Source organism: Euleptes europaea, chromosome 2, assembly GCF_029931775.1.
Source record: "Euleptes europaea isolate rEulEur1 chromosome 2, rEulEur1.hap1, whole genome shotgun sequence".
Taxonomy (NCBI): Eukaryota; Metazoa; Chordata; class Lepidosauria; order Squamata; family Sphaerodactylidae; genus Euleptes; species Euleptes europaea.
The window spans coordinates 48,267,021-48,288,975 of NC_079313.1; the positions used below are offsets into that span (position 1 = coordinate 48,267,021).

The 21,955-nt window shown below is 41.2% G+C and overlaps 2 protein-coding genes across 2 annotated transcripts in view; both read right to left on the reverse strand.

Annotated features, from left to right (window-relative positions):
- The window catches only part of BTBD8 (BTB domain containing 8), a 49,496-nt gene extending 42,250 nt beyond the window's left edge, over window positions 1–7,246 (reverse strand). Inside the window, exons 1-2 of the mRNA XM_056844744.1 lie at window positions 7,104–7,246; window positions 4,365–4,589 (exon numbers count right to left, since the gene is read on the reverse strand). Coding sequence (XP_056700722.1) covers window positions 4,365–4,589; window positions 7,104–7,246 — 368 coding nt within the window. The remainder of the gene's footprint in view (window positions 1–4,364; window positions 4,590–7,103) is intronic.
- Window positions 7,247–12,332: 5,086 nt separating this feature from the next.
- Window positions 12,333–21,955, reverse strand: part of EPHX4 (epoxide hydrolase 4) — a 29,685-nt gene continuing 20,062 nt past the window's right edge. Inside the window, exons 4-7 of the mRNA XM_056844207.1 lie at window positions 18,914–19,042; window positions 17,488–17,591; window positions 14,702–14,850; window positions 12,333–12,575 (exon numbers count right to left, since the gene is read on the reverse strand). Of these exons, the coding sequence (XP_056700185.1) occupies window positions 12,344–12,575; window positions 14,702–14,850; window positions 17,488–17,591; window positions 18,914–19,042 (614 nt within the window). The 3' untranslated portion in view covers window positions 12,333–12,343. The remainder of the gene's footprint in view (window positions 12,576–14,701; window positions 14,851–17,487; window positions 17,592–18,913; window positions 19,043–21,955) is intronic.

The window sequence follows — 21,955 nt, forward strand, 5'->3', positions numbered from 1 at the left end:
CAAACGATATGATACGCTGAAAACAATTCCAGAAAAATTTGATTGGTAACACCTTTAAAACTCACAGTGTTACTGACAGTGAAAAATTCTGTGAACATTATTGTCTGCAGTAAAACTCATCCACATGACAAAGATTGGGAACTTTTACAAAAAACTGATCCTTTTAGGCAATAAATGATGTACATAGAAGGGTGTGGTCATGCAGGCTAGTTTTATATATATATATATATCAAAGGAGGAATACAACTCTCACAGAGAACATTTAAAATATTTTTAAAGATACACAATATGGACAATACAAGTAGGAACATGCAAGGATTTGAGGCAGGCATCTCATTTCCTCCCACTATTTCCTCTTGCTCTTCCCCGGGACCTGCCATAACCTCTCTCCAATGCATGCTTCCTTTACTCCCTCTCACCCAGCAGCCAACCAACCTTTATCTGCCCCCCCCCCCCGTGTCTTCAGTTCTCCCCCCTTACCTACGACTCTTCCTGGGAAAAATCAGCAAGAGTTGCCTGGAGGCTGGCCCCCAGGCAGAGTTGCACAGGTGGTGAATTTTCAGAAGTCACACCTGACAAGTCTTCCTTCATCGGGGGACAGGACAGTGTGTGTGTGTGTGTGGGGGGGGAGACCTTTCCAGGGCCATTTCAGCCTCCTAGTCCATGCCTGCTTCCCCCCTCCCACTTAAAAAACAGACTTGTTCATTTCAAAGATCTGAACCTTCAGTCCAATACTTTAAACATATTATGATGGTTAGCATACAGAATTTAGATACAACCATTGCTAATAATCAAAAATAGCAACAACACCGATTGCTGAATAGTGTAAAACCAACAGAATATCAACTATTGATAAAATGACTCGTCAGACAAGGGAAGATGGTAAATATGCTGGAATTTGTGTCCACTTGAATATGACCTCACTGAAAATGCTAGAACTGAATAGTAGCCCTGCAAATCTATTGTTTTCTTGTATTATTCCCATGAAAAGTTTTAGCATACTATTAATTTCAGAATATGGGATAAATATTTTAAACACACAAAGCTATAATGCAAACATTAGTCTACAATATTATCTAGTGTTAAATGCAAAACCACTATGACTTGGTTTGCCTAAAGCCTCCAGCATTGAGCCAGCTAATTCAATCTTGGCAGCTGCTAATTGGAATTGACAAAAATCTTTGCTTTTCAAGCTGTGGGCACACTGAGAACAGCTTTTCTCTCCTTCAATTTGGAGCATGGCCAATGAATTTCACAATAAGATTTATACGTGTTTTACTAATAGTCTGCCATGGAGCAGGAACATTGTCAAGGTTACATGACATGAGGCAGAACATGGGGAGACCAAAAGACTATCCAAACAGAGAGGGATTATAGCTGAGAAGGACAGATAAAATTAAGAACTCATGCATCTCCAGATATTATACATTAACAAAATTATAATTACCTACCTTGACCTATAACACCACAATAACTGTTGTAGCTAGGTCTTTTGATCTAAATATGGACAAAAAATCTTCCAGTAAAAAAGAATTTGTAGAGAAAATACAGTCTGAATTAATATTGATTTCCCCTGCAGGTTTAGAAAGCACTTTTAATTACACAATATGCTTCTTACTCTTATGTAAAAGAAAATGTCTAATATGTCCTCCCCCAACATAACACAAGTTTTCCATGACCATGTCATTTAACCTCTTGAAACAACCTGTCAACAGCTGTGACTCTTATTCCACAAGAAGAATAAAAGTACTAATCTGGCCTCTCATGCGTTTCATGTAGCATAACAGCTTCTGGGACACCCGCATACACAAATGGCTATCACTGAATCCTTGCAAGGTGAGGTAAAAACCAGTTTCTCTAAAGCAAAATTATTAAGGACGCTGAAGATGGACCAAGGTTACTTCTGGCATTGGAAGGCTATCCAATCATGAGTACTAGTGATATACACATTAACATAATAGAGGAAGGATATGGATGCTGCAACAACTTTTGCTAGGTGCAGTGAATCTCTGTGCTCTCTGTCCAGAGAAACAGCACCAGTCTTAGGGATGTGCACCTAAAAAGAGGGTGTTTTTCGGATTAGGATTTCGGGAAGGGCATAAATTCATAAACATAAGGGCATTAAAACATAATCAGAGGTATTCAGGTCCCCCAATACTGTTTTGGGATTTGGGTTCAGGTTTTTTTCTGGGACCCCAGAATTTTTTCAGTTCCATTAGTTTCTTTGGGGGACATTTTCCAGGGGCGGGTGGGTGGAATAGATGTTTTACACCTGACATCATTTTTATAGAGGACCCAATGCTACCTGTCCAAGGTTCAAATGAATTGGACCAATGGGTCCAATTTTATGGACCCCTGAACCAGGTGCCCCAGCCATCCTACTCCATTGTTGCCTATAGGGGAAAAGGTATGTTTCCTATGGGGAAAAATTCGGAGCCAATAACCAAGCACACAAAAGTAATCATTGGACAAAAGCCTCCAATGCAAAGCGAACAAGCCCAGCCAAACCAACTTTGTGGGTTTTTTTTTAATACCTTCACCCTCACCTACAGTTTACGGTTATTAAAACATAACCAGAATTTTCTTCTGCACCTGCTGCAACAATTGAAATTTTAAAACCGACAGGAAAACCCCAAAACTTCACAAAAAACACAAAACAAAACCAAGGAACGCTATTTTTAAAATAACCAGAAAAAGGAAAAGGCTGACTTCCTTCTCAATCCACGCAGGAAAAACTTGAAATAATATTTTGAAATAAATCCCACCAGTCTTGAAGATGTCCAGTAGACACAGAACAAGGAGGTCTTACTAGGCAGGCAACAGAAATCCAAAGCAGATGAGAGCAGCAGAAACAAGTAGCAACACACTCTAAAAAAATCAGTTCCTGAGATGGAGTCAAGCTGCTTTTATCCTCCTTTACCTATGCACAGAATATTCAATGTGGGCCAGCAGCAAACACAGGGAAATTACACCCCCAGTGCAGTTTCAGCATGGGAAAACAGCTTGAGGGGGAAGACAGGAACCCTTCCTCCTCCATGGTGGTGTTCCAAGCCTGTTTGGACTCTCCTTTATTTTTAAAAAGCTATTCCCCACTGCTGATGTGTGGCTGCAGGGAACCTGTAACCAACTCATTAAAAACCTGAACATCGCTCATGGAGGAATGTAAGAACTGTCATAATTGGGTAGACAGTTCAAGTGCTCTCTCTGACATTTGACCCTATTGCCTGTTGCTAGGGAACCCTAAGAAATGGGAGAAGAACAGTCCTGGGGGCCTTGAAATGGCAGCCCCAAATATTCCTAGGATATTTTGGGAATTGATATTTGGTATTCTGGAATTCCAGAATACCATTTCAGCTGACCAGAATATACCTGAATAACACTGGTATTGTATTTTTCAGGTATATTTTTGGACCAGAAATATCCAGGTACACATCTGTAAACCCTCTACAGAATCCTAGCCTTTAGGGATGTGGTTTTTCCCCTTGGTACATCAGAATCCCCAAATCCAGTGTTTCATTTTCTCACAGAGGAATAAGTTGCTATTTACTGTATGGGGGAAAATAAAGGGGTGTACTGAGAGATACCCAAGATGGGGGGGAAACCTGAACCTGCTGACCTCAGTTTTGTGACGGAAGGGCAAGGGTTTGTCCCTCTTAACTGAATCCAACTGCAGCCTGCTCATTTTGGCTCAGAAAACCAAATGAGAGCAACTTCTGTCTACATGTTCCCACCCTGAGTTCTATTTCTTGGTCATTCTAGAGTGTCACAGAATCAAGGCTTCAGTTTCAATTCAATATGTATATTCCATTTCTTGATTGAACTTGCATATGCAAAATTCAGACCATAGCAAGGCAAGTTTCCATTTCACATGGATTTCTTAATAGGCAATGTACTGTTCTTGTATTTACATTTATAGAATAAAGGGAGGGAGGATCTGCTATTACCTGAGGATCTGCTATTATCCTTCATACAGCAGCAAATAGTTTCCCATTATTGGTTCTTGTAGGTTATCCGGGCTGTGTAACCGTGGTCTTGAAATTCCAAGACCACGGTTACACAGTCCGGATAACCTACAAGAACCAATGAACTCTGACCGTGAAAGCCTTCGACAATAGTTTCCCATTATGTCTGAATGGTACCATTTGATGCTTATGCCTTCGAACTTAGAAAATCAGTTTTGAGGTGGCAGTCCTGTTACAGGAAAAGAAGTTCACCCAGCCCAAATTCCTTATGACCAAACTGTAAGTTACAACACAAGCTGGCCAAACGATCCAAACTACCAGTTTTTACAAGTCTATTGCTCAACATGTCACAATGTCTACAAATACATTTTAAAGAGAAAAATAAGAAAAGTAGAGACCTACTGCAGGAATCTTTTAAATTCAGATGGTTCCACATTCTCCAGATTAACAACTTTACAGGTGTTCACATTATTTAATGCTCCCCCACCTATGTGTGAAAAAAAGTCTGGAACTCTCACTGAAAGCAGCGCCTTGTGTGCTTTGAACAGAGTATTTCCAACACAGAAAGTGATGTCAGTTTGGATTTCCTCTTTAAGAAGCCTGTTAACAAAATAGAAAGAGTCATAGAAGAGCAAAACAAGTAGGTTTCGAAGCAACACACAAGATGTATCACATTAACTTTTATCCAAGTGATTTTCAGACCTTACTCTTATGTCTTCAGAAGTTAATACACTGGAGGACATTATATAGGGATTCCAACCTCCAGGTGGGTCCTGGGGCTCCTCTGGAATTACTGGTCTCCAGACTGCAGAGATCAGTTTCCCTGGCGAAAATGGCAATTTCGGAAGGTGGACTCTATGGCATCACATCCCTGCTGAGCTCCCTCCCCAAACTCTGCCTTCCTCTGACTCCACCCTCAAATCTCCAGGAATTTTCCTACCTGGAGTTGGCAAATCTAACATTTTGATTCTAGCACACATGTGCACAAGTGCATAAACATTAAGGAATTATTGCCCAGCTGGCATCTTCACAAATTCATTTTTAATTGCTAGTTATTTATATAGCTTTCTATCCATCACATTTTTATCCCGTCTTCCAAATCTCAGGGCAGCGTACATGATTTTCCTACATCTCTATTTTTTAAAAATCTATCATTAGCCCAAAACAAATTATTTCTAAATACAAAATGTTAGTGCTGTACTCCCCTTTTGCTCCCTAGACTGTAGATGTTGCTTACTGGGCCTGAGTTGTAGCTGTAAAATAACACATACAACCAAATCTATTATGAGATTCACCCTTTCATCTTCATATCAACTTTCCCTTCATTTATTCCCCCCCCCCTTTTCAGCTATTTGTTTCTCTTGAGCTCTTGAAAAAAGTTGTGGGTGAAACAGGGCATTGGCTTTTGAGTATTTATGCTGGGTACCTTTGGAAAAATTTAAATGACCATATGACCAAAATTAAGGATATATAGCAAATAAATGAAATGCTTGATGTAGGGCTACCTTTGAAGATTTTCTGGATCCAAAACAGTACCATGGGATTATTATGCATTACTTCAGCAGTTACCAGTTAAATTTCAGGACTCACTCATGTCACCACATTTGACCATTAAAGTCCCAAGTGGTTTAGATTCCAGGTACGGGGGGGGGGGGGTTACTTCTTGCCATATAAAACCTTTGTGCTTAATCCAGTGAGGCTCTCCTCCAAATAACTTTAACATCAATATTGGTAAAGCACAAGGCTTTTTCAGTGCCAGCAGTCATCCTACGAATCACACACACACACCCCAGCCTGGGGAAGTCTGCCTGGTTTTTTTCCTCTTTAGGCCTTTGTCAACCAGAATATTTATTAGCTCTTTTGGATAGCATTGACGTTTTGCTGCTGTGTTATACTACTACTCGCGTGTTTCAATGGCTGCAGACGATTTTATAGAACTTTTATAACACGTTGCTTTTAATTTTTAACATACGATAAAACTCTTGGGGACCAGAAGGTGCAAAAAGGCAGGTTATGCATCTGTACCAAGCTTAACACCCACTTATGGCTTAGGGTTGCCAATTCCAACGGGAAAATTCTTGGAGATTTGGAGGTGAAGCCTGGAGAGGGCAGGGTTTGGGGAAAGGAGGGGCCTCAGCAGGGTACAATGCCATAGAGTCCACCCTTCCAAGCAGCCAGTTCCTCCAGGAGAACTGTTCTATGTAGTCTGGGGATCAGTTGTAGGAAAGGGCAAGAGTCCAGTAGCACCTTAAAGACTAACAAGAATATTTTCTGGCAGGGTATGAGCTTGGTATCTGAAGAAGCGAGCTGTGGCTCACGAAAGCTCCTACCCTGCCAGAAAATATTCTTGTTAGTCTTTAAGGTGCTACTGGACTCTTGCCCTTTTCTACTACTGCAGACAGACTAACACTGTGAATTATCTATCTATATATTGTGTGTGTTAAGGGCCGTCAAGTCGCTTCCGACTCACGGCAACCCTATGAAGTCCTCCAAAATGTCCTATCTTTGACAGCCTTGCTCAGATCTTGCAAACTGAAGGCTGTGGCTTCCTTTGAGTCAGTAGTAGAAAAGAGCAAGAGTCCAGTAGCACCTTAAAGACAAACAAGAATATTTTCTGGCAGGGTATGAGTTTTCGTGAGCCACAGCTCACTTCTTCAGTGAAAAAGTGAGCTGTGGCTTATGAAAGCTCATACACTGCCAGAAAATATTTTTGTTAGTCTTTAAGGTGCTACTGGACTCTTGCTCTTTTCTGAAGAAAGGGAGCTGTGGCTCACGAAAGCTCCTACCCTGCCAGAAAATAATTCTTGTTAGTCTTTAAGTGCTCCTGGACTCTTGCCCTTTTCTACTACTGCAGACAGACTAACACGGCGACCCACTGGGAATTATCTTCATGGGGATCAGTTGTAATTCCTGGAGACCTCCAAGTTCCACCTGGAGGCTGGCAACCCTATTTGTCAACTACATGCGCATGCGTGTTTTGTTACACGCACACCCAACAGCTGGAGGGCACAGAACAAAATCCCCCCACCACCACTGGCAACACGCGTTGTGACAATTTTGCCCGCCCCGTAGCACTTTCCGAGAAGAAAAGGCGCCGTGCGTGAGTTGGCTCGAAGGCGCCTCCGCTCCACCTGCGCTCACCTGTACACATCCTGGTCCAGTTGTTCTGCCACCGTCTCTTTCAGCCTCCGCCTCTCCGGGGCACCTTTGTCGGCGCCTCTCCATCCTCCTTCCCGGGTCCCACCAGGCCTCCTAGAGGCGGTGTCCCCCCCACAGCGGGCCATGAATCAACAGTCCCCCCCCCACACCTACCTACCCACCCCCGGCAAGGCAAGAGCACCCCCAGCTGCTTTGGGTACCAAGGCTCGGGAAGCGTTCGCCGCTTTTGAAGCCTGTAAACAGCAGACGGCCCCTCGGTTGCGCCATTCGAACCTGCCCTCTGCATTCACGAAGCGCATTTCCGCCAGCGCTTCCCGCCTCCTGCCCGAGAGAGCCTAGTCTCTACGTTAGTCACGCTTCACTCAAGCAGGGAATGTGTCCAAACAACGCGCTCTTTCTCCGTGCCGGAAACCTGCGCTGTTTAGGCGGCGCTGCAAACTTGCTCACCCCTTCGTTCTTCTCATTGGGCAGCGGAAAGATCTCTAGACCAATGGATGTTTGCTTTTCCCAACTGTGGGCGCTAAGTCCCGCCTCCACCTTGTTTACTTTCCGTGCTGCACGCTTGATGGAGAAGGGTGGGATCTGCTGGGTTTGGGCGAGCGTGTAGGGGGTTTGGCTATAACCGAGGGCAAGGGAGAACCGAGTCTTCAAAGGAACAGAGTGTGCGAGCACAGACATGGCAGAGCCCACAGGAGCGATCGGGCATTGCCCTATGCTTTACCCATGCAGTACAATAACAATCTCCTTTATTGGTATAAAATTGAAACTTGGGGGTGTCTGCATAGTAACACAGAATTATTGCAGTTGAGCATTTCTGACAAGGATAAAGCATGATAAATAAAAGGATAACGGAATTAATAAAAAAAAGCTGTATCTGAAGAAGTGAGCTGTGGCTCACAAAAGCTCATACCGTACCAGAAAATAATTTTGTTAGTCTTTAAGGTGCTCCTGGACTCTTGCCCTTTTCTCCTACTGCAGACAGACTAACACGGCGACCCACTGGGAATTAATAAAAGCCCTCTACTTAACTTGCTGACAAACGTTCACAGCAAGTTTCAGAAATTGTGCTACTTTCTCCAGTATAGCAGGAGAGTGATTATTCAGCAAGAAAAGAGCATTAAGACAATCAAGAAAGTTTGACTTTTTTTGTCAAAATAGGGCCTAAAAATTTGCTCCATGCCACAGTAACGTTTCGGTGCTTGCTGTTTTTACCTCTTGTTTTGGTTTTATTGGTTTGTGTGTGTTTGTGTTTTTTAATTCTGTAGAATTCTGCTTGTATCATAAATGTTCTTGCTACTTCAGTTTTTATATGTTTTACAATTTGTATTTTTACCTTTTGTAAGCTGCGTTGAAGAGTTTTAAAACTGTGATAAAACTAGTGTGTTTTTAAATTAGCCCTAATATTTAAAAAGAAGACCTGGGTTTTAATCCTCCCTCTGCCATGGAAGCTTACTGAATGAACTCAGCCACACACACTCATCCTGTCCTACCTCACAGGTTTGTTGTGAGCATAAAAAGATAAGACTGATGTAAGCTATTTTGGGTCCCCATTGGGGAAACAGGCAGGATACAAATGAAGGAAATAAATACATTTGTGCTGATTGGCTCCAATCTAACCAGCAACAAGAAGAATTCAACAAAGTAGAAAATTAAATTTTGTATCTTTAGAGAAATATCCTGTTTAATTATTTTAAGCAGTCAGATTTGGTTCCAACATTTTGCATTGTGCAGAATTCACAGCATTGGACTCTCTCTCACACACACACACAACCAGCTAGCTTAGTCAGTGTTTCAGTAGCGAAATAGTGCAATAACAGAATGGAAAGAAGGAATGTAATGGGATTCTGTATGCATAGGTCAAGGGCTGTGATCTTTAAGAACGGGCAATTAAGAAGAACAATATGTCCCACATTATGTGTTTATGTGGGATATTCCTCGCAAACCCTCATGTTCAGATATTGCAGACAATTCAAAGGAAATTGAGAATCTTAAGCATCTGCCAAAAGCATGTGTTCACATACTATGGTTTATTGTGGCATGGAAAATGATGTCTATAGTACCAGCAATTGTGTGATTCATATGTAAAACCTCAGTTCATACAAGTTTTAATACTGTAGTTAATCAATTTAGTTTTTTCCTTTATTACTTCCATTACCCCTTAAGTTACCTATTGGTGAGCTACTTGTGTCAAGGAGATCTAGTGTGATTTGTGCATATGGAACTGGTATTATACATGTCCTGAGCCCTGTTACATGCACCATTCAATTGCTACATACATGTGGCTGTTGTTAACTGATCAATCATTTATTATACTGAATCTAATGTTTACTAACCTCTAGGTGAGGCATGGATTTTTCCCAGAATTACAACTGATCTCCAGACTACAGAGATTAGTTGCCCTGGATGAAACTGCAGCTTTGGAGGGTAGAGAAACTGGAGTCACAGAGTGGCTTTGGATGGTAGATGCTCTAGAACTCCCAATTATCCTGTGGTATACCATAGAGCAGGGGTGGGGAACCTTTTTTCCGCCAAGGACTATTTGGATATTTATAATATCATTTGCGGACCCTTCAAAATCATCTACTTAAAAATTAGCCAACTAATACGTTTCTCCACGGCCCGGGTGGGAAAGGGTTAACACAGTTTCTTGGGTGGTCCTAGCAGCTCCATAACTCACAACTCTTCTGCAAGGGGGGGAAAAGGTTCCTTTTCTTGACAAAACAAACACACATCTGCCTTGAATAGAGGCTATTCCTGTCCATGGGAGGGTGTGGATCACCAGTCTTCGATCCTTACGAGATAGAGATCTGCCAGGACCCACAAAGGGCCAGACCAAATGATTTTGCGGGCCTTAAACGGCCCCCGGTCCTGACGTTTCCCACCCCTGCGGCAGTGTTTCCCAGTCTGTGGGTCGAATGCTAGGTCATGCTGAAAAGCTATGGTAAGGCACTTGTGGGGGTGGCTGGCAGAGTAGTGGGCAGATACTATGTTAACAAGAGCTGGGTGACGTCAACCATGACCCTCCAACAGTGTTGCAATAAAAAGACCTGAAAGCCATAATTGCACTTGGGAGTCTTCTTTATGGCTGGGGAGGATGGAATGTCGACCTGTGCCCAACCTGCTGCATCCACCCATCCTCTACGTAGCGTGGGAGACAGGAAGCTCAGCAATAATATCGCAGAGACAAGGCATTAAAGGGCCAGACTAGTTTGGGGATGCCTATGGGCCTTCAGAGTGGGTTTTTCTTAACACTGGGAAAAACCTGAAGAGGATTTTGAGAGCGTTTTTAATTTTTGTTTAGGTTAAGTGCAATGTAACTGGATAGCAGACAGTTAAAAAGGTAAAGGTCCCCTGTGCAAGCACCGGGTCATTCCTGACCCATGGGGTGACGTCACATCCCGACGTTTCCAAGGCAGACTTTTTGTTTGCGGGGTGGTTTGCCAGTGCCTTCCCCAGTCATCTTCCCTTTACCCCCAGCAAGCTGGGTACTCATTTGACTGACCTCGGAAGGATGGAAGGCTGAGTCAACCTTAAGCCAGCTACCTGAAACCGACTTCCGTCGGGATCGAACTCAGGTCATGAGCAGAGCTTTTGACTGCAGTACTGCAGCTTAACACTCTGCGCCACGGGGATCCTAGCAGACAGTTATATCAGCATAAATATTTAGGATCAAAACATTCATATCCCATACTGAAGCCTACACATGATGTAAGTGGGAATGGACAGTGGTATGAGATAGGAAATGTAAATTAAAAAATTGAATTTTGGTGGGAGGAAGTGACTTCACAAGAAGGGGAAGAGATGGACAAGTAGTCATTTGACCTCAGAATGACATCACAGGATGTGACATCCCATCTGTGCTGAGTTCCCACGGAATCTACTTTCACGTTGGAAATTCTTCCTCCTCCAAACCTTAATCAATGAGTTTCAAATCCATTTTCAACTTCACAGTGAAAATAAAATTCTTTTTTTAAACCTGCATGTTATCTTCCATAGGAGTCCCTAAGTCTTTGATTATGTAAAGTGTTTCCAGTCTGATTCAGAACATGTTTACGTGAAAGTTGCCCCTGCCAATATGAATGGGATGTTTATTAGAAAGTTATGTAAGCTTTTAATGGCTGATCCTAGTGTGCTTTCCATTCATTCATGAGAATGAGATAAAAAATGGTGGCTGCTATTTTGGGATGTTGAATGCAGAATGGCTTTCCCTAGTAATTACAATCAGCACTCAAATTAGGAGGGAAAAGTAGAAGGGCCCTTGATGAAATCCACAAAGCATACCAACCAGTCTTCTCCGCTAACTAAACTTGAAGGGGGCAATCTTGTCTCCCCCCCTTTACTTTTCTAAAAACAGTAGCTAAAGAAGGTTGTCACAAAAGCAGAGTACAAAGAACCTAGCCCTCCATGAACTGACACTGGTTTTGATAGGGATATGATGAAGAAGCCAGCTAATTGCTAATAGATAGTTCACTTTTTAATACCATACACACATAAATATCTCTTTATAAAGAGCTGGGTACAGGGCTCCAAACTAGCTGCAGTTTATTAGAACAAGTCAGATACTAGGATTCACAAGCCATAATTTGAGTTCTTCAGGCTCTATTAAAGTTTTTGAAACATTGTGTGCATACATCCTAGTATTTTTTCCCCAGTTAACACCACTGCACAGAAATATCAACTGGCATTACAATTACATCTCATTTGTCACTTTAGGATCTCAGATGTGCTCAAACAAAAAGTTTGTTTTCTTTAGACTTCTACAGTAATATGTAGACCCATCAGATCAGATAACATCTTTAATGGTAAATATATAGTTTAAAAACCAAAATAACTTCCAATCAGTAGAACGAAAATTGATCATCATACCAACAGCAACTTCTTCTGGTACTCCTGCACTGATTCATTATAAATTTTTAAAAGGCACCACACATTCGAATTTTAAAGTAAGTGAGTAACCAAAACTAAGCAACTTTCTATGAATTCCTTATTGTATAAGCACAAACATTTTAAGGCAAGTGTTTCATGTGCAAAATACAGAATACGGGTAAAACCAACATTAACATTACATAGTCTTACACCACCTTCTTGTTATAACATTGGCATCAATACGTACAGTACATTGAAAACATTTTCTCTAGCAGAGCTCTGTCTAGGCTGCAGATATGGCTCTGATCACAATTAACGAGCTTTTAACATTTAGATTGTGCCGGCAAAAAAAAAAATCACTCTCTTTTTCTTGACTCTTCTTTTAGAAAAGTCCATATCAACTTGTTCACGATGTCAGGTTGATCTTGTTGGAGCCAATGGCTAGCATCAGACAGAACCGTCAGTCTAAATTGATTTTTGACATAAATTCTTGTGATTTCTGCCATCTCGACCTCCATAAAAGGATCTCTTTCTCCCCATAGCAACAGAGTAGGAATTGTGACCTCATGGTGCTGAAGAGGTAGGCAACTTTAAAACAAAATGTAAATATTTATCTTATTTTTAAAAAAAGAAATTGGTTCAGCTGTATTTCACAATCCGCTGTAACAATCCAAGCACGATATCCGGTTTCCACATGCAGCCAATATGGATACAGATGAGCATCTGCATCCATACCACAATGCACATCCCAGTCCTACTGAAGTAACTGCATCTGTCTTTGAATTTATTTGTTATTATAGTACACGCACACAATCAAACATATATATTATATGTATATAGTATAGAATGCAGAAAGCAATACAAATCTCCATCTAGGATCACTAGAGGCAGAGCTGAAGTGGACAATGCCACATCTGCAAGTTCCTTGAAATCACTGTTCACAGGATCCAACCTGTTGTCCAGTTATAGGTCATGTGGATTGACCCATGAAGAAATCACATGCACATAAGCCTGATGTATGCATAAAGAGTAAAAACATGTTTGGGTCTCTTCCAGTCTTGTGGTTCTGCATCATGCTAGTATATGAGACTAGAACTGAAATCTGCTTTATTTCAAAGGCATAGTTTAAATTAGATCAGGGTCCGCAACCTTTTTGAGCCCGTGGGCACATTTGGAATTCTGACTCTGCATGGGGGGTGCAGCAACGAAATGGCTGCCACAAAATGATTGCCACAGATTAATTTCAGTAACACAGTGCAGATCCTTGTGCTGTGGTGGCCACTGCTGCCAAAGCAATATTTTTAAAAAATCTGAACAGCCAATCAAATCTCCAATAGTCAGTCAGAAGCCTTGCTGAGCAAAAGCCTTAACTCGCCCTGCCAACTTCCTAAAAACACTTGGCAGTCATCAGAAAAAATGTCAGAGAGTGCAATCGTGCCCACAGGCAGCACACTGGGGACCCCTGAATTAGATGCTATATATTCATGCAATAACATTGGATGGATGGTATCTGGGCTAGAAAAATCCCCTCCCATTCACCTAAAATGGGATGGCATGGCATAAATATCTGAAATCCTTTCCCCTCCTTGTGTAGGGACTTATGCTTAAAAAAATGAGGTTGTCTAGGAAATTGAAGTGTACTAATCACTGTTGCTTATTTTGCCTTTTGAGCCAGCAGTGGCATATCACTTTATAAGATAGTCTTATAAACTCAACGGGACTAAGTACTTCATCTCAAACAGATTGGACGGAATGAGTAAGGTGTATTAGCTAATGTTAGTCTAAAGCAGCAGAGACTGAGTTCCATAAGTATCATACAACCAGACTAATATTTAAACCTAGAAACAACACTGAGAAATTTGTGTGTGGATCTGAACAGAGTATGCATATAAAACGTTCTGTTGAATATTCCTGAAGGTAATGCTAAATCTTTTCTTAAAAGGTGTATAATGTAAATATATGGTATATGAAGAATGCATAGAAGTAGCAAAGTACATTGTAAAAAGGAACACATATATTTTTAAAAAGCCTACATATAAAGTATGTTTTTCCTCAGAAGAACCACATCTCACATAAACACATCCTGAGTTAAAATCAAATCAAATGCAACTGCAACTTTCTGGCAACCCTACTCCATTGATCTCCTTAGATACTTTAGCAGAAAATCAAATTAATTCAAGTGAGCTACCTCCCTGGCTAAATGCCACAGATCTCTTGACTGATTTTGTGATTTCTCAATGGGCCCAGAGGCTAGTGTTGCTAGCTCTAGGTTGGGAAATTCCTGGGGATTTTAAAAGTACATCCTGGAGATGGCAGAGTTGTGGGAGGAGAGGGACTTTAGCTGGGTAAAAAGGCATAGAGTCCACCATCCAAAGCAGCCATTTTCTCCAGGGGAACTGGTTGCTATGGTCTGTAAAGCAGTTGTAATTCTGGGAGATCTCCAGACCCCACCTGCAGATTGGCAATCCTACTCGGGGCCCACCTCAGAGTGCCCAATAGAACTTCATGTAGAATTTCCAAAAACGACAACAGAGATTCCTAATTTCTCTCTGATTTACACAAACTTATCCCAAAAACCACTCTTGTGTTTATGAATGGCACAGGAGAAGGATATTTGTCCTTAACTGACACATGTCCCAAACCAAGCCCTATAAGTATACCTACCTGCTTATGAACAGAGGCTAATTTGCTTCACCCAAGAACATATTACTGACCTGAAAAGGTTTCTATAGTGATTAATGGGACCAGTTAGTGCTCCCGGCTGGGAAAAAACATAAAGGTAAGCTTCAATATCTTCTGCTGTTAGCTTGCAGCCTTTCCTTCCTATTCCAGTAGATGGGCTGGTAAAGAGGTTTTTCAAGGTCTACAGCAATAAATGAGAAAATATATCAAAGATATTTAAAACTACCTGAAATTACTAAGTAATTGTAAATCATCACCATTGTCATATTTTCAAACAGCCTTCTACTGTTATTTATGGTTAAGCTAAAATTAGAAAGCATAAAGCATATTTTCCCAGGAATTTATGTCTGATCAAATCTGTACGCAGCATACATTGGTAAAGCAAAACATGTTGAGATATGGCTGTCAGATGGACTTAAGAGAGGACATGGTTTTGGCTCAGAATACTGCTGTAGATTGCCTTAAAGAAAAGCACAGCCCCAGGATAAGGATCACAAGTGATATTTTATTGAGCAGGTTACTTTGGCCATTGAAACAGAAGTATGAAAGTCGCCATGGCTAGAAGATTGTACTTAGACCTGCAAGTAAGTTGCCACCTTCAGGAGGGTGCTGGACATCTCCCAGAATTACGACTGATTTCTAGATGACAGAAATCAGTTCCCCTGGAGAAAATGGCTGCTTTGGAGAGTGAAATCTATGGCATTATACCCTTCTGAGGTCCCTATCGTAGGCCCCACCCCAAAATCTCAAGCAGGTATTTCCCAAGTGAGGGTTGGCAACCCTACCTGTAATACCTAGATTCAACCTCTTCCTCAGCTGACCATATGACTTTGGGCCAATCGCTCTCTCCTCTTCACTTAATTTATCTTGCTGCAATGTTATCATGATATAAATTGGTTATAGGATATAAATGGAAATAGCCATGTACACAGCCCTAACTTCCTTGAAAGAAGGGCAGAATAAAAATAAATACAAAGATGCATCTAAAGGCCTCATCACACTTAATGAGTTGGATTCTATGAACCATGAATGGAAGACGTTCACAGAACAGATCACTGCTCACTTCCCCTTTCAGCTTCCTCTTCTCTCTGAAAAAGATGCTCCTAAGGGTCAGGGAAACCTTGGGAATAGAGCAGGATGCAGCACAGGGTGCTACTTGGGTTACCAGCTGGCCCAGAGAAAAATGCCCTGCTCCTTTAACACAGGCTTAACATACAGAAATGGGGAGCTGAAGCTTTTCAGGGCATGGAGATAGATAACATCACCAGGTAAATAACATCCCATTACGCTTCTGTTAAAGGGACAGGACATTTTTTTCTTCAGATAGTCGTCAACCTTAAGGGCTACAGTTTGAGGGGAAACTACCTGCACCCTTTAAAAGCTCACATACAGCGCTCTCACAAGAGTATGAATGAACATTTCAGCCAATTGTCCTAGGAGGCAATGTCAGGGGAAGGCCTTGGATTCCATGCCCTGGTTGTTGGCCCTCCAAGACAATTGGTTGGCTGCTGTGTGAAACACTGCTAGACTAGATGCACCACTGGTTTAATCCAGCAAGGCTCTTCTTAAGTTTTTATGTTCTGAAATCTTACAAAAAATTTTAATTTCTAGCAGGAATAATTCTGAATAATCTAATTTTAAAAGGGCATTTCTCGAAGGGCATTTTGATATAGCATGACATTTTCTTGTGTTATTTGTGCACATGTGAAGATGATCTTAATGTGGCACTGAAAGCAGGAAACAGTAAAAATGAAATGTACATTCAAGCCAGCATGGACATTATATTTGAGCAAGAAGGAAGCCCAGAAGGATTTGCTGGGAGCATCTAATTTTCTCCCCTCTCACTATTTCCTCTTTCCCTTTCCTGACAGGCCCAGTTGTGCAGTCTTAAAAAGGGCTCTACCCTTTTCCTTCTACCTTTTACTGACAGAAACAAAGCTGTGAATGTTCGCAATAATAATGTGGTTGCCTAGCAACAGCCACTTAGGGCATTTGTTTCTTAAAGCCAAATGCTCTGCTTCTATAATTTTTTTAAAAATCACTTAATGTGTTTTTTTTCTTTTTTAGATTTCAGATTTTTCTGCAAACCTAGGTCTTTTCTCAGGTTTGTAGAAACAGTTGTTGGTTTTTGGTTGTTGATTTTTTAATATGTCGACTTCCTCTACCACTTAAGGAAGAATCACACCAGATTACAATCACCTTCCCTTCCCCTCCCCACAACAATCACCCGGTGGGGCTGAGAGAGCTCTAAGAGAGCTGTGACTAGCTCAAGGTCACCCAGCTGGCTTCATGTGTAGGAGTGGGGAAACCAGGCTAGTTCACCAGATTAGACTCCGCCTCTCATGTGGAGGAGTGGGGAATCAAACCTAGTTCTCCAGATTAGAGTCCACCACCACACTTAACCATCATATCATGCTGGCTGTCTTGTCAGTCCATAGCCTCAGTCTCTGAATTTAAGTAACCACAGATGGGGTCATGTTGAGAATTAGATCTATTGATTACAGGTGATAACATACAAAAAATTTAAAGTATTTCTGAAGATAACATTAACATGCATGTTTACTCAAAGGTACATTCCAGTGAATTCATTGAAGTCTGGTCTCAAGTGTTATAGGGCATGTAAAACTAGCATATACATTTCACAAAACAAGAACACAGCTATGTGTTTTTACACTTAGAATTCTAATAATCCAGTAAACACTGAAGACAATTTCTTAGCATTAAAAGTAAATCTTTCATTCTTATATTGCATTTTTTCCATGAGGGGCAGTTTTCCCATCAATAATATATTCAACAAGTTTTTTTTCTAGATATTCACCTTGAAATCATTTATTGTAAACATAAGTTCAGGAAACCATGGCATCTGGAAGAAGTAGTAGAAAGAGGATTTCATCATTTGCGATGGATGTCGTAGAATGTATTCTTAAAAAGAAAAAAATGAAAGAACAAGAAAAGCTAATGAAATTCTGATAAACTCTATTTTTGTATATCCAGGAACTACTACAGTAAAACTGCCTAATTCACAAATATAATTAATTAATTTATCCTTAATCTCACAGAAACAAGAAGGAAGCATGTAGAAGAACTAATCTGTGTTGCAAGTAATTCATTTGATCTAGCAAATAGTTCTTTGAACAGCATAATTGTTAGAACCATTCTTAGGATCTCACAGTAAAAATAAAATTGACCGGGATAAAGGCAATGGCAAAGAATCGGATTTTACAGCATGAACTCTCAAATTAGATGCATATTGCTAAAAGCAAAGCAGTTAGTAGGGCATCTGATTTTTCTCCATCCTGCTACCCAAGATGCTCTGGTTTTAATCCTCAGGGACACATAAAGCAACTTCAGATCAGCCAGGAATGAGCGGTTAAAAAAAAATGAAGGCTGAACCTTGCGACAGTGTACATATGCGCTTTACCCTACGAGTATACATCCTTTCCTCACATTAGCAGATCACAGCATTTGGTGGCATAATTTAACAAGGTCAAATATGGGAAGTTGTTGCGATAGCAGAGCCTAAAACTTTAGTGATAGACATCTTCATTTCAGTTTGAATTCTTCAAATTCCAGTTCTCTATGCCAATAAAGGTACTATTGTTGTTTTTAAAAATTCCAGTTCTGAATCCCCCCCCACACACACACACTTTTCATACAGAGAAGTTTTGGGTGTTCTGTGCACTTGAGGCTCCCCATTTATCCAGTGCACAGCCTTTGAACTAATTTTTGTTAGAGCGCTCCTAACTTCCTTGCAGTTTTCTCGGATCTATGCTTTCTCCCATTTCTTTTCTGAAACTGGCATCACCCATCCTTTCTACACTAGAATGCTGTGTTCCACGTGGATGAGATTCTGGTAGATCCCAGGTCAGAAACAGAGGAGAGTTTATCAGGACTAGGAGCCTAAAATCATTGAGATGATCAGAACAAAAGAAAATATTTATTTACACAATATACAATTAATGTATTGAATTTGCTCACACATGATGGTAGTTAGCCATGATCTTAGATATCTTTAAAAGGGGATCAGACAAGACAGCTAGATGAAACTGCCCAGTTCTGACACAATATACTGCTGAATAACAAATGCTGGGCGAAGGGAGGGGGACAAACAATCAGGGAGCTCTATTGCCCTTGTGCCCAGCTGATGGAATTTCTGGAAGCATCTAGATGCTGGACTAGATAACCATGTGGTCGGATTCAGCAGGCCTTATGTTCATAAGATTGAATTTTGCCCCCAAACTCACCTGTAAAAACAGAGGGATGTGGAAAATTAACAACAATCAGCTTAATCACCATTTCTGGGTAACAAATAGCGGCTAGCCAAGCGATCATTCCACCCCAGTCATGCCCAATCAGCACACACTTGCTGTATCCTGTTAGTTAAAAAAAGATTTGAACAGTTGTTTACCAACAGTTACCTCCAAATAAATTATCACATCAAAGGAAATGACAGTACATGTTGTAGAATATTGCCTAGCAGTGTCTCAGATTCATTGTTTTTTCTTATGCCACCTAAGTTATGTGATCGCTTCTATAAATAAACCTTTTAAAAGAATGTAGAATTATAGTGGAAAACACAGCACACAGAAAGCAGGAAATTTGAGGAAAAAGAAGATAATAGTGTAATAGTGTCTAAATTCTCATGTTCCTTCTCTTGGTATAGTTGTAAGTCTTTAACCTTACTGTAGAACTGTGGTCTTCCAGACCTGAAACCCACCTTTAACTCTCAGGAGGCAGCATGGGACCCACTGAGCTGCAAACACATGACATTACAGTCACATGACATGAAGGGGAGAATCCAGAGTTATGACCTTTAATTGAACATTGGAGGTGGGAGTGGGACTGCCCAGGCTGGGGAAAGAGAGAAAAGGTGAGAGAGAGCTTTCGTAGGGAGGAAGTTCTCTGCAACTGCATGTGCTAAAAAGAAACCTCTCCCCCTCTGGATGACTTTGACTCACTGTCCTGTTGCTCCTCTTAGTGCATATGCAAAGAGAGACAAGAGGTGTGGTGTCCCTGTTCTCTATGCATGTGTACTAGTAGCTGGTCCTTCCACAAAGCAACCCAAAAAATGGCAACTCTATATAGGTACAACCCAATGGGAGACAGGTCCACAACCTACTTAAGGGTTATGATTTGTGGTTGAAGATATGAAGACTGAGCCCCAGTCTTGTACCAGTAGTGTAACCAAAATCACTGGGTTAGGTCAGTAAACGCAATACAAATCATGAAGCTTAAAGAGCTTTATTAATAGAAAAGTACAAAAGGAGGTTAAAATGCAAGTTACAGAGTCAATAGGCAAGCAAAACAATACATCAAGCTGGCTTCTTATAGTTACTAAGTTGTTAGATAGTTATTGATCTTAAAAGCTTCCAAGATGATGTTCAAAGCAGCAGAATGACACACTGAAATTGATGTATAGAGGAAGCGTGACTACCATACTGTTTAGCCAAACTAATGGAAAAGTGACTCCAGGTCAGATGACCCACAGCATCCCATCATGGTGGATTCTTGGGAGAGGTCTCTGAATGGTTCTGACCGGTCTAAGCTAGAATGATGTTCTCAGGAGAAAAGAATGATCTCACCCCCTTCCACAGATGTACTGGTTCAACTAATTAAGATGGTATGAGTGATTGACCTTGAGGACTAGGCCATTATCATAACAAGCTGCAGGAGTTATTTGTGAAGCCAGTGTGAGCTAGGCCTTTGGAACTTTACTGAGTGCTGAGTCTCAAACCCACAAAATAATTACATTAAAGTAGCAAAGAACAAAATGGTTCTTCTGTCTTTACAGAAGACCACTGTTGTAGAATACTATAAATTAGCTGGCTCAGGAGATATTGGCACCCAGTTAGACAAATCTAAATACTGTCCAGACTCCAACTCAGTAAGAATACAATAAATGACCATTTGCCAAACACAAACTGTACTGCCCATAGCAGCTGCCTCAAATTACCTAATAGTTGGGCTAACCTGAATCTCAGCACCTTTCGTTATATAGCTATGATGACAATACTGAATATGAGCTTAATCCAAACCAGTACTGGTCAGGGTCCAAAGACTAGTTACATACACCTAAGCAAGCATTATAATCACTCATCCTCCCGCCCACTCTGCTACAAGACAAATTACTTGTAAAATAGAGGACTTTAAGATATACCACAAGGATCTGCAAAATATCCACGGGATAAGAACATGCCTTTGAGCTCCCTTAAATTAGCTCTTTGGATCTCAACTACTGCATGCAACTAGTATGGCATGAAGCACGTATAGATATGCCTGTTTGAATCTTGCTGGGGAGAGGGGTAGATAGCTAATTTGTGACTGGCAGAATAAATGGACTGGCTAAATCTAGTATGATTTGTGCATATCGAACTATGTCATGTGCCCAGAGCCCATTACTTGCACTATCAACTGCCATGTACATGTGCCTGTTCTCAACTGATTATTTATTTACTTCATTTATACCCTGCCTTCCTACCCAATGGGGAACCAAAGCAGCTTGCAGCATTCTTCCATTTTTATCTTCACAACAATCCTGTGTAGTTTAAGATGGCTGAGAGCGTATGACTGGCCCAAGGTCTCCCAGCAATCTTCCATGCCAGAGTGGGGATTTGATCTTGGGTCTCCCAGATCCTAGTTTGACACTCCAACCTCTATACCACATTGGCTCCCTGGGGGACAATTGGGAGGCCCCAACAATGAGAACTAAGGTCATGCTGAACTTCAAACTAATGAAACTTCAAGTAAAACTAGCCTGCCCTATTTAAAACATCATTTCAGACTAAGTATCAAATGTGGGGCAGGGAAAAGAGACCACATGTTTTAACCTTTTCTTTATACCCTTGCTCAGCTTAAATGCTTGAACAGACCATGTGTATTCTTTTTACTCATGTATTAAACTGAATGCTCTAAGCCTGATCTCTGGAAATGCACTACGTTTGTTCAGTGTTACTATCTGAAGTGTGGTAGCGGGGAGGGGCAGTGGGCAAGCATGCCATCCTTGGAACACAATAGCTAAAATTTTAGAAGTTATTGTAGCTCACCCCTGTGCTAGGTTGAAGGAGTGAAAAGGGAGATGCAGCATCTAGGTATAACCTCTAAATGGTAACACAGGTACAGAATGCTAACTGTCCAGTTCTTTTTGTAGGAGACACTCTCCCAGTCACTGGTGGTGGTGGTAGTTACCCAGTTAGTGTTTGGCACCCCTGGGTAGAGAGGGAAACGGCTGAGTGGAGACCTGAGATGGTAGCAGAGTCTTCTAACCTCCCAGGGACCAACCTTGAAAG